The sequence below is a fragment of the Dipodomys ordii genome, unplaced genomic scaffold (genome assembly GCF_000151885.1).
Source record: "Dipodomys ordii isolate 6190 unplaced genomic scaffold, Dord_2.0 Scaffold52, whole genome shotgun sequence".
Taxonomy (NCBI): domain Eukaryota; kingdom Metazoa; phylum Chordata; class Mammalia; order Rodentia; family Heteromyidae; genus Dipodomys; species Dipodomys ordii.
Genome location: NW_012267268.1, coordinates 5,571,962 through 5,584,344, shown reverse-complemented (window position 1 = coordinate 5,584,344; position 12,383 = coordinate 5,571,962). Strand labels below are relative to the sequence as shown.

Sequence of the window (12,383 nt, the reverse complement as noted above, 5' to 3'; positions counted from 1 at the left end):
GACCGACAAAAAAAAAAAAAGAAAATAAAGAAAATAAATGTCATCTGGACTGAACATAACACAACTGTTTTTTTTCTTTTTGGGGCCATTACTCCCTAAACAATACAGTATTGCACCTACTCAGTCTAGACATGACTTGAAGTATAGAGAGGAGTATGTAGGTGATAAGCAAATCCTGCATTCATTTATGGATGGAACTCAAAAGTCCGTAGACTTTGGAATCCATGGGATCCTGGAACCAATCTTGCATAGACACTAAGGAATTAGTGTTTTGTCACATCTAGGAACTCACTAGCAAGCTTCACTGGAGCACTTTCCAACTTTCCAGACTGAATTTAGCTCCAGGCTTTACTCCATTTCTCCACGCCACAGTACCAGGAGCCATGGGACCTGTTCACATGGGGTTCCACCCAGTAACCTCCCATCACAATGCTGGTGAGTCAGCCATGGGGGGGAGGGATATTCCTGCAGCAGCGGAAGTCCACCATTGTTCCCCAACCAGCCATCTCCAGATCAGCCTCTCTCAGCTAGAAGCCCCTCCAGAGCTCAGCACAGGACTCCTCATGGAAGGAGACTGAGCAGCACTGCCTGGTTCTAGCATCTCTGGCAAGTATCACAGCATGTGGTATGTGGGTATCATGCACAGAAAAGGTGCTGAGGTGGAGATCTGCTCTGAGCACTGCCTCTGCCTCAAGTTCCAGCAAACACAAGAGTCAAGGCTGTGTTGTCATTCTGGCTGCAGTCACAGTTTCCACATTAAGTAATGTATATTTGGGGTGAGGATGGTGAAACCTTTTCCTTGCTGCATGGAGTTAGGAAGACCTTGATGTCTATCGCTTGGGAAAAGATTAGTTTCTTATGACAACTTTGCTTTTCTCTCCAAACTGACTAGTCACAAAGCCAAGTATCTAATGTGTTCTTTGGAATTGCCTGTTGTGGGGCCAGGTGTGGTGGTACACACCTAGCTACTCTGGGGGTGGAGATCAGGAGGATTTAAGCTTGAGGTCAACCCAGGAAAAAAGTGAGAGCCCATCTTAACAAATAAACTGGGTGTGGTAGCATACACCATAATCCCCTCTACACAGAAGGGACAGGTAGAAGGATTATCCTGATACTGATGCCAGGTAAAAAAGTGAGGCACTCCCTGGGGGCTATAAACCTAACTACTCAAGAGGCTGAGAGCTGAGGATCGCGGTTCAAAGCCTGCCTGTGAGACTCTTATCTCCAGTAAACCACAAGAAAACTGGAAGTGGCGCTGTGGCTCAAGTGGTAGAATGCTAGCCTTGAGCTGAAGAGCTGAGGGACAGCACCCAGGCCCAGAGTTCAAGCCCCATGACCAACCAAAAAAAAAAAAAGTGAGACAGGCTGTGTATGGGTGGCGAGGGGGGAACTGATTAAAAACTACATCATAAAAGGTCTAGGGGCATGGTTCAAGTGGTAGAGCACCTACCTAGCAAGCATGAAGCCCTGACTCCAAACCCTAGTACTGCAGGAAGAAAGAAAAAAGAAACAAGTTGTACGAGTTATTTTCTATTACCATGACAAAATTTCTAAGATAATCATCTTAAAAGAAAAAAGGTTTGAGAGAGTGAGGGAAGGGGGTGACATAATCCAACAAGAAATGTACTCTTTACCCGACTTATACAACCGTAACCCCTCCATACACCACCTTTACAATAACAAGTTAAAATTTTTTAGGGACTGGGCATGTGGCTTAGTGATAGAGTGCTTGCCTAGCATACATGAAGGTGGGGCCCATTCCTCAGTACACATAAACAGAAAAAGCCAGAAGTAGCACTGTGGCTCAAGTGGTAGAGTGCTAGCTTTGAGCAAAAGCAGGTCAGGGACAGTGCCCAGGCCCTGAGTTCAAGCCCCATGACTATCAAAAAAATAAATAAAAATTGTTTTAAAAAGAAGGTAGGTTTAATCTGGGTGAGTTTCAGAGATTTCAGTCCATAGTAGGCCCTGTTGCAAACAGCACATCATGGTGGGAGCAAATGGCAGAGGAAGTTGCTTACATCATGGTGGCTGGAGCAAGCATACAAACAGGAAGGGGCCAGGATCTAATATCTCTTTCCCAGGCATGCTCCAATGACCTAACTTCCTCCCACTAGGCTCTACCCCCTACCAACAGCACCACAGGTTAATAACTGAGCCTTCAACACACAACTTTTGGGAAACATTTAAGACACAAACTCTAGCACCTATGTACAAAGGCCTCTCCCCCTTCCTCCCCTTGCCTCTGTCACAAAGTTCAATGACAAACTGCTTTCAATGACAACATTAACATAAAAAATAGAAGCAGAGCCTTCTTATGCCCCTACCAGAGTTTAAGCTGGAGCTCCCCTATACCCATGCAACTCTTCAGAAACTAGCCAGACACAAATCCCTATGAGCCCCTATGCATATGGGAGGATGGACACAGATACACAGCTGCAGCAGAGACATTGCACAGGAGATTCAGTCATCTTGGCAGTCTTACCTCATCATACATGAACTGAAGCGTCAGGGCCGACTTGCCCACTCCTCCACTGCCAACCATGATGACCTTGTGAAGGGCCAAGGAACTCTGGCCCTTACTTTTGTTTGTGGCCATCCTGATGGTCTGAAGTGGTAATAGATGGACAGAAGACCCAGTTGGAAGCTGCCAATGACAAAAACAAAGGCTTAAAGTCAGTGTGTTTTCCCAGCTGAAATCAGATGACATCCCTATACTTTGCAAAAGCCTCACCCAGACATTCCAACAGGGGGTTCTTCCAGATTCTGGCTGGACACAAAGGCCCTCTGATACTCTAGAAGTCACTTACAACAGCTGGGCCAGGACTAGAATGTAGTCAAGAGGAAAAAGGAAACAGGCACAGTCTGTGCCTGTATCACTGTGGAGAGGCGAGGGGATGCTATCTCTCAGTCAATACATCAACCCATGGCTTCCCTTGGGAGGTAGAGTGAGCACTCCAAGTTCTCTTCCCCCACCTCTTCCCCAGTCACCTAGTGCCACAGAACAACCCCGTGACCTCAGCCTCCAGCTCTTTACTCCAATTCTTTCCTTGTCCTACTCTACCTTAATTCATACCCTCTCACACACACACTCACAGTAACACACTCTCACTAATACACTCATTCACATACAGTAACTCTAACACATGCACTCACTCACACCTACTAACACATTCTCTAACACAAACTCCTACATTCACAGTAAGTCACACAGCCCACACGTGAATTAAGAAGGTGAGCTGGAGAGACGTGTATTTTTATAGTAACTGTCCCACCAGGACACAGGGTACTATTAAAAGAAGCATATAATGATTTGGTTCTGATTTTATTATATAAGATTTAGCATTTTATAAAAGAGTTTCAGCACATAGATCCAATCAACATAGAATGAAAATATCTTTACTCTGGGTTTGTTTAAAATAACAGAAGTTAAACCATTTTGAAAAGTAACGAGCAGCCAGTTTGCCCTCCTCACAGGAAGGTAAAATAAGTAGAGCAGCACAGGCATGATGGGAATGAGGTATTCCTAGGAAGTCGACACATTCCCAACACATTCCTCATTGGTGGAGGCGCCAAAAGTCTCCACCAATCCGTAAGGGAAAGCCTCATTTCACCATGCCCCAATAAAGCAGAAAAGTATCTCGGGCTGCAGTCTGGTCCTATTATTTGTAAGCCTAGCAGTGGGTGCTGTTTCTCCAAGATGCTTTTCTTATACGTAAAGACAACCCCTATGCACCTCCCTGTTCAGAATGGTGCCCAGGACTGAGTACAGAACATAGGGTACATGGCAAGCTCAGTACATTTGTAATAAAGGCTGGCTGCTTCATCTCTATACTTAAGAGGATGTTTTTGCTGTTGTCATTGTTGCCTGTCCAAGGGCTTGAACTCAGGGCCTGGACATTGTCCCTGAGCTTCTTTTGCCCAAGGCTACCACTCTACCACTTGAGCCACTTCTGGCTTTTTCTGTTTATATGATACTGAGGAATCAAACCCAGGGCTTCACACATGCTAGGCAAGCACTCTACCATTAAGCCACATTCTCAACCCCAAGAGGATGTTTTGTTTTTTTGTTTTGTATGCATGTACCTAGTCTTGAACTCAGGGCCTCACACTCTCATCTGACATTTTTGCTCACACTCTCATCTGACATTTTTGCTCAAGACTTCTGGCTGTTTGTTGGATTGAGTTAAAGAGCCTCACAGGCTTTTCTGCCCAGGCTGGCTTCAAACTATGATCTTCAGATCTGACTCCTGAGTAGTGACGATTGTAGTCATGAACCTGGTCTAAGAGGATGCTTTTCTAGTGACACATGATGGGCTCTGATTTCCAGTGTTGCTGACAAGTTGAAAACACTCCCACTAGAAAAATTAAGTGAAATACGCACACAAATTTTTGTTTAAAATAGGCATTATTAAGCCAGTGCCAGTGGCTCACGCCTGTAAACCTAGCTACTCAGGAGGCTGACATCTGAGGATCATGGTTCAGTCAGCCCAGGCAGGAACGTCTGTGAGACTCATCTCCAATTAACCACCAGAAAACCAGAAGTAGCACTGTGGCTCAAGTGGGAGAACCCTAGCCTTGAGCTGAAGAGCTCAGGGTCAGGACCCAGACCCAGAGTTCTAGATCCACAGGAAGGGGGTGGGCATTATTATAAGTCCATGGCTCCCTCCTGGCTGCTCTAACAACATCTTATTTTCTGTCCCACCCTAGAGACTCAGATGGAACTGATGTGGGTTACAGCTGGGCCGTGTGAACTTCTGAAGATTCAAGGTGATTCTAACAGACAGCCAAGGCTGGGAGCTGCTATGAAATGCCCAGGTAAGTTCAATGGAAAGGAAGAAGTGCCCACAAGAATGGTCACTCAGAGCAATGGGAGCTACTGTTCCAGCCATCCTGGATGCTTGCTGCTCTTGCTAACAGGATTTCTCTCCCTCTCTCTCCCTCCCTCTCCCCCCCCACACACACATACACACACCTAGGATTTCTATCCTTACAGAAGATATTAAAAATGAGAACCAATAAGCTAACATCTTTGAAGAAGCAAGCACATCTTCAGGTAGAAAGGACAAGAAAAAACTCAAATCGGCCAAAAATGTTTATGTGTGTCCTGCTGTAGACAAGTTTTCCCTAAAACACTGCAAGCAGCCATATTCCTCTAAAGCCAAGAAATTAACATGCACAGCAGTCCTAGGCTAGAGCCCCAGGCAGAGCACTGAACAAAGCTTCTCTGGGAGGCAGAGAATGAAGGCAGCTCAGGAGTTCCAGCTAAAGCAAACATCCCAATGGGCAACCCAGGAGAAAATTGGAAAGAAAAAAAAAATCGCCATGTTGGATTACACATCTCAACCTGCAGGACTCCACCACCAACAGCAAATATACAAAGGATCAGCCTGAGAATGAATGAATGTAAACAAAAAAAAAAGGAAAATGCCATTATCAAAATACCAGGAGAGCCCAATGCTGGTGGCTCATGCATGTAATCTTATTCAAGAGCTGAGATCTGAGGATAACAGAAGCCAGACTGGGCAGGTAAGTCTGAGAGGCTCTTATCTCCAATTACCCACCAAAAAACTAGAAGTGATGCTGGTGTGGCTCAAAGTGGTAGAGTATTAGCCTTGAACAAAAAAGCTCAGGGACAGCACCCAGGCCATGAGTTCAGCCCTGTGACCAAAAAACAGGAGACACTGAACAAGAACCATTCTGAATGCCTATAGTATGTTTTAAGTACTTAAGATGTTCTGATGTTCTGTAATAAACTTACATACAAAAAAAAAAGGATATTTATCAAAAAAAAATGCCCCTACAACCCTGCCACCTAGAGATACATTTGCTGCCAGTATTTTAGGCTATTTACTGACAGATTTTAAACCTGCTTACCACTATATACAGCTTTGCAAGTTATTTTTCTGATGTTCATTCTGTTTTCTGGAGAAGGCAATTGGACTAAGGCCTGTTCCCTGCTCTGGTGGCCTTATATTTCCTGTCAACTTATCTGCCCACATCAGGCTCACCTCTACCTCCCCCTCCTCCTGCTATTCTTTGCTCTTTAATAACTGAGCTAAGCAATTAGCTAGATAATTAAGCATATCTGAACTGGGACTAAAATAGAACAAATGGGATAAGGGGCAGGCCTCCCAAGCACGCTTCATTTTAGAAATGGGAAACTTCTTTTCCGGGCATGTCGGACCCCCAACTGTTTTCTACTGAGCTGAAGCTAGCAAGTAAGTCTTCAACCCCAGGCCTTGCTTCTGTGTACTATAAGAAAATGGACCCATATTTTCCCAGGCTCAGGGTGAGAGTCCTTGACAGCTAATTCTGAACTACTAAAAGCAAAAGAGGCAAATTCTCTAGGAAAAAAAATGATCAGAAGATTATTGTTCAATGTTAACTGAAGACCAAAAAGATGTGTGTCCTAAGCCCCTAAAGGGAAATAATGCCAGTGAAGATTCACAATCAGGGTCCTGCGTCAGCCAACTTGGCAGGCTGAAGTGAAGGGCAGAAGGAAGTAGAGGTGGCAGCCAAGTGCCCATCACTGAATAGCTCCGGGGAACACCACCCTCTGGGCTCCTGGCATTAGAGATAATGCCAGGAAACTTTGGCCAGGCAGGTGACTCAAGCCTGTAACCCTAGCTACTCAGGAGGTTGATATCAGGAGGTTGGATCACCGTTCAAAGTCAGCTAGTCAGGAAAGTCGATCTCCTATCTCCAATTAACCACCTGAAAACTGGAAGTGGCACTGTGGCTCAAGTGGCAGAGCGCTTGCCATGAGCTGAAGAGCTGAGGGACAGTGCCCAGGCCCAGAGTTCAAGCCCCACAACTGACAAACACAAGAGAGGGTAACAATGCTCGATAGGAAATGTACTCATTACCTTGCTTATGAAACTGTAACCCCTCTGTACAGTAGTTTTCCCAACAAATGTTCCAACAGGAAGCAATAATGAAAGGATGAAGAGTTTAAACCAACCAACTCTAAAAGTGAAAAAAATTACAAAAAAGAAAAAGCTAGAAGAGAAAGAAAGGAGAAAATATGCACAATGTGCAATAAAATTATTTGAGGTACATAAAAAAGCCCCTGCAAAGCAAGTCAATAACCTAGTTTATTTAAATGTACAAAAAAATGAAAATTCACAGGAACACAGTGAGCATAGCTAATAAATAAATATAGGAAGTAATACCCGTTTCTCTAATACTGAAGAAAATGAGAGAAAATGTATCTTGAGTTTTTGGAACCTAGGTACCAATGACTCACAATGTAAATACTAGCTACTCAGGAGGCTGAGCTATGGAAGATTGTAGTTCAATGCCAACATGGGCAAAAATAATAATGTAAGAATCTATTTTTAATTAACCTGCAAAATGCTGGATTGGAGGCATGGCTCAGGTGGCGGAGCACCAGGCTAGCAAACATGTGGCCCTGAGTTCAAACCCCAGTACCATAGAAAGAAAGGTGGGGAAAAAAAGAGGGTTTGAGTAAATGGACACTGTTGGTAGTAATACTCTTTGCCAAAACAGAATAAAACACTGATCAAAAAATATATTTTAGGGCTGGGAAGGTGGCTCAGTGGTAGAGTGCTTGCCTTGCATGCATGAGGCCCTGGGTTCAATTCTTCAGCACCACATAAGCAAAAAGAAAAAAGCCAGCAGTGGCGCTGTGGCTCAAGTGGCAGAGCGCTAGCCTTGAGCTGAAGAGCTGAGGGACAGCACCCAAGCTTTTTTTTTGTAATGTAAAACTGGCTGAGGCCAGTGGCTCATACCTGTAATCCTAGCTACTCAGGAGGCTGAGATCTAAGGATTATGGTTCAAAGCCAGCCTGGGCAGCAAAGTCTGTGAGACTCTTCTTTCCAATTAAGCACAAGAAAATTGGAAGGGCTGCTGTATCTCAAGTGGTAGAGCTCTTGCCTTGAGCGTATAGAGCTAAGAGATAGCTCCCACGCCCAGATTCAAGCATCACAACTGACAAAAAAAAAAAAAAGTAAAACTCTTCTAGGAATACACACCATGAAAAGATATGTGTCTTTTGTGATTACACAAAATACTACAAAAATGTGAAAACAATCCACCAATAGTAATCCACCAATTATGATAGAACCAAATTTTAGATTATTAAAAAGAATAAAGAAGATCTCCATATTGACCTAGGACACAATCAGGATTAATCAGTAAGTGGGGGCAAAAACATTAAGCTGCAGAAAGCCTACAAGACAATGTATTGTATTGTATGTAATGTATGTTTAGAAGAAGTCTGTGTGTAAACAGAAAAAATGATAATATATACAGTGCTAATGCCAACAGCTCCACTCCAAGTACACAGCTTCAACTTGCTTTGTTTTCATCTCTCCATTTTACTTTCACTTTATAACAATGTGAATTGTAGGACAAATTTAATAAAGTTAAATTGAAGTTTGATTGATTAAAACTATAAACAAAATAGTTACTAGAAATTTCCCATGGAATCCTGAGGCATGGAGGATAGGCTATCCAGATGTCTCTACCTAGGGCCTGGTCTGTTTTGAGGCACACATAAGAGCTGTGGAAATGTGAAATCTCAGGTTCTCCACACATGTGAACCAGAATCTACACTTTAATGAAGACCCTACAGGAAAATTCTACACTGTATTAAACAGCTAAATTCCAAGGGAAATTTCAATTTTTATGTCACTTCTGTTACAATCCAAATAAGGAGCAACTCCATCTAAATTACAGTCATAAAGGACCTCCCACAACCCAGAAGGGGGAAGAAAAGGAAACAGTTTAAAAGTAAAATTCAAAAACATTATTTTTCCATGGAAAATCAACATAGAATCGTCTCATTTCTTACCATCTAACACCAAACTAGTAAAAACTTGTAACAAGGTACCAATTTAGGGACTCCATATATGAGTGTGTACACTTGTGTGTAGATACGTGAAATGTTCACTAACATACCCTTCTCCTTTCTGGATCCCGGTAGCCTGACACTACAACATATTACAGGCCTCATTGCTCTTAGTAAAATGACTGCATCTGAATCACATGCAATCTCTCTCTCTGTCTCTGTCTCTGTATCTGTCTCTCTCTCTCTCTCTCTGTCTCTCTGTCTCTCTTTTTTCTGGTCAGTTATAGGGCTTAAACTCAGAGCCTGGGCCAGCCACTCTACCACTTAAAGCCACAGCACTACTTCTGGTTTTCTGGTAGTTATTTGGACATAAAAGTCTCACAGACTTTCCTCCCTGGGCTGTCTCTGAGCCATGGTCTTCAGATCTCAGGCTTCTGAATAGCTAGGATTACAAGTATGAGCCACAGATATCTAGCATCACATGGTATCTCTAGGGATGACAACTCTGAGTTATTGTGTACTAGAAATTTAGAAATGTCCTAAGAAGGGTGATGGATCAATGGGAAATTGTTTTAATAAGATCTCACCCTCAGTGGGGTGTCAGTGGATCACACCTATAATCCTAGCTACTCAGAAGGCTGAAATCTGAGGATCATGGTTCAAAGCCAGGTCAGGCAGGAAAGTCTGTGAGACCCTAATCTCCAATAAACAATCAGAAAACCAGAAGTGGCTCTGTGGCTCAAGTGGTAAAGCCTTGAGCTGAAGAGCTGAGGGACAGCGCACAGGCCCAGAGTTCAGGCCCCAGGACCAGTTTAAAAACAAAAAAACTGAAAATGACAGCTCCAAGACCATGAGTTCAAGCCCCACAACTAACTAAAAAAATAAATAAAATGTAAAAAAAAAATGCTCTCTAGAGTAGCAGCCTTCCCTAGTGACTGTGTCATTCAACAATAAATGTCATTAGCTACCAAAAAATCATAATCTAAAATACACACTTGCCTATAAACATATACTCATAAAAGATGGACAATTAAAGGTCAATAGACAACTGCAATGGACTGAAACATTAAATTTTAAATATCTTCATGGGATACCTTTGGAGGAAACAACTCATTCTCTTAAAAACTGTAAAGTAATGGGAAAGAAACAAACATCCATGCTGGAGTATAGCTCAAGAGGTAGAGTACCTGCCTAGCAACCATGAGGCTTTGACTTCAGACCTTAGTAATGCTGTTAAAAAAAATAAATAGGAAGTGGTGCTGTGGCTCAAGTGGTATAGCACTAACCTTGAGCACAAAGAGGCTCAGGGCAGCACCCAGGCACTGAGTTCAAGCCCCAGGAATGGCCAAAAGAAAAAAAAGAAGAAAGTAAGAAAAAAGAAAAAAAGAAAAGATGACAGTCTGACACGGTATATTGGAAAAGAAACATGGGCTCAATTCAAAATCGAACTCCCAATTCACAGACGCCATGGGGGACCAGGAACACACTAAACCTCACCACAGACCAGCTGGAGGCAGCAAACCAAAGCATTTTCAACAAACACAGGAGCAGGAACCTTTGATGGAAAGGGAAATCTATTCAAAAGACCTCAAAATTGAACCATAAATTTTCTTAGATACTAACTTGAGCAAGTAAAACAAGAAAGCTGAGAAAACTGACTCCTGACTGAACTTGATAAAATTAAGAATCTAATGTTTAAAACATGTTTCAAGCCTGGCACCAGTGTTTCACATCTGTAATCCTAGCTATTAAGGAGGCTGAGATGTGAGGATTGCTGTTCCAAACAAGCCTGAGCAGGAAGACTCTGATCTCCAGTTAACCACCAAAAAAGCTGGAAGTTGAGATGTAGCTCAAGTGATAAAGTGCTAGCCCTGAGCTAAAAAAGCTCGGGGTCAGAAATGGAGGGACAAAGGTTGAACAAATTCAGCAATGGTACTCACTGGGTACTACGTTGAAAATTAACTATTTAACCTGTGGATGGGAATTGGAGGGGAAAACTGGGAGAGCGAGGGAAGGGGTAACATTGCCCAAAAAGAAATTTACTGTAGGGCACCAATGGCTCACACCTTTAATCCTAGCTACTCAGGAGGGTGAGATCTGAGGATCTCCATTCTAAACCATCCAAAACAGGTAAGCCTGTGAGACTTTTATCTCCAATAAACCCACCAGAAAGGGGGGTGGTGAGGGAGATGGGAGGGCAGAGTGGGAAAGGGAGACAAAGGAGGAGACAACAATGTTTGATAAGAAATGTACTCATTACCTTGCTCATGTAATTGTAACCCCTCTGTACAGTATTTTCACAATAAAAACAAAACTTATTAACAACAAAAAAAGAAATAAACACATGATAAGTATTTTTAAAAATTAATTGCATGTATAGATTACAAAAACAAAAAACCCACCAGAAAACCAGAAGTGGCACTGTGGCTCAAGTGGTAGAGCACTAGCCTTGAGCTGAAGAGCTAAGGCACAGCACCCAGCCCCAGAGTTCAAGCCCTGCAACTGAAAAAAAAGAAAGAAAGAAAGAAAAGAAATTGACTTATTACCTAACTTATGTGGCTGTAACCCCTATGTACATCACCTTTATAATAACCATTTTTCTTTGTCGGACATGGGGCTTGAACTCTGAGCTTGGACGCTGTCTCTGCACTCTTCAGCTCAAGGCGAGCACTCTACCACCACAGTACCACTTCCAGTTTTCTAGTGATTTATTGGAGATAAGAGTTTCACGGCCTTTTCTGCCCAGGCTAGCTTTGAACTGTGATCCTCAGATCTCAGCCTCCTGAGTGGCTAGGATTACAGACGTGAGCCACCAGCACCCAGCAAAATTTTTTTTAAAAAAACAAACAACTCAGGGATGCCTGAGCTTCAAACCCCCAAGTTCAAACCCCAGGACCAGCGCACACACAAAAAACTTGTTTCAAATACCTCATGTTAAATGATACATGGATCTGCTCCAAAATAATCAAGGGGAAAGAAAGTGATAGAGATATAGGTGAGGGTTGGGAAGGTGGCTCAGTGGTAGAGTGCTTGCCTTGCAAGCATGAGGCCCTGGGTTCAATTCCTCAGCACCATATAAGCAGAAAAAAAGCCGGAAGTGGTGCTGTGGCTCAAGTGGTAGGGTACTAGCCTTGAGCTGAAGAGCTGAGGGACAGCGCCCAGGCCCAGAGTTCAAGCCCCACGACCTACCAAAAAACAAAAACAAAGAGATATAGGTGAATTCAGACCAGTCATAGACTGATCACTGGCTCTGCCTCATAGGGACAAAGTAGTTTACTATTTCCTAGCTTGATAAACATTTAATATATGTTTAAAACTTTCTACAAAAAAAATTAAAGCAACCTATACATTCATGGCTCATATCTATAACCCTAGCTACTCAGAAGGCTGAGGCCCACAGGATTGAGGTCAGCTCAAGCAGGAAAGTCTGTGAGACTTCATTTCCACTTGAGATATGGCTGAAGTGGTGGAGCATCAGCCTAGCAAGCAAGCCAAATAAGAGCACAAGGCCCTGAATTTAAGCCTTAGAACCAGAAAGGGGAGGGAGGGAAGGAGGGAGGGAGGGAGGGAA

General features: G+C 43.1%; 1 protein-coding gene across 2 annotated transcripts in view; it reads right to left on the bottom strand.

Moving 5' to 3' along the window:
- Ralb (v-ral simian leukemia viral oncogene homolog B) overlaps positions 1-12,383 on the bottom strand; it is a 43,092-nt gene that overhangs the window by 14,560 nt on the left and 16,149 nt on the right. For both annotated transcript variants that reach the window (XM_013020679.1, XM_013020680.1), the window contains exon 2: positions 2,483-2,644. In XM_013020679.1, coding sequence (XP_012876133.1) covers positions 2,483-2,596 — 114 coding nt within the window. In that variant the 5' untranslated portion in view covers positions 2,597-2,644. The remainder of the gene's footprint in view (positions 1-2,482; positions 2,645-12,383) is intronic.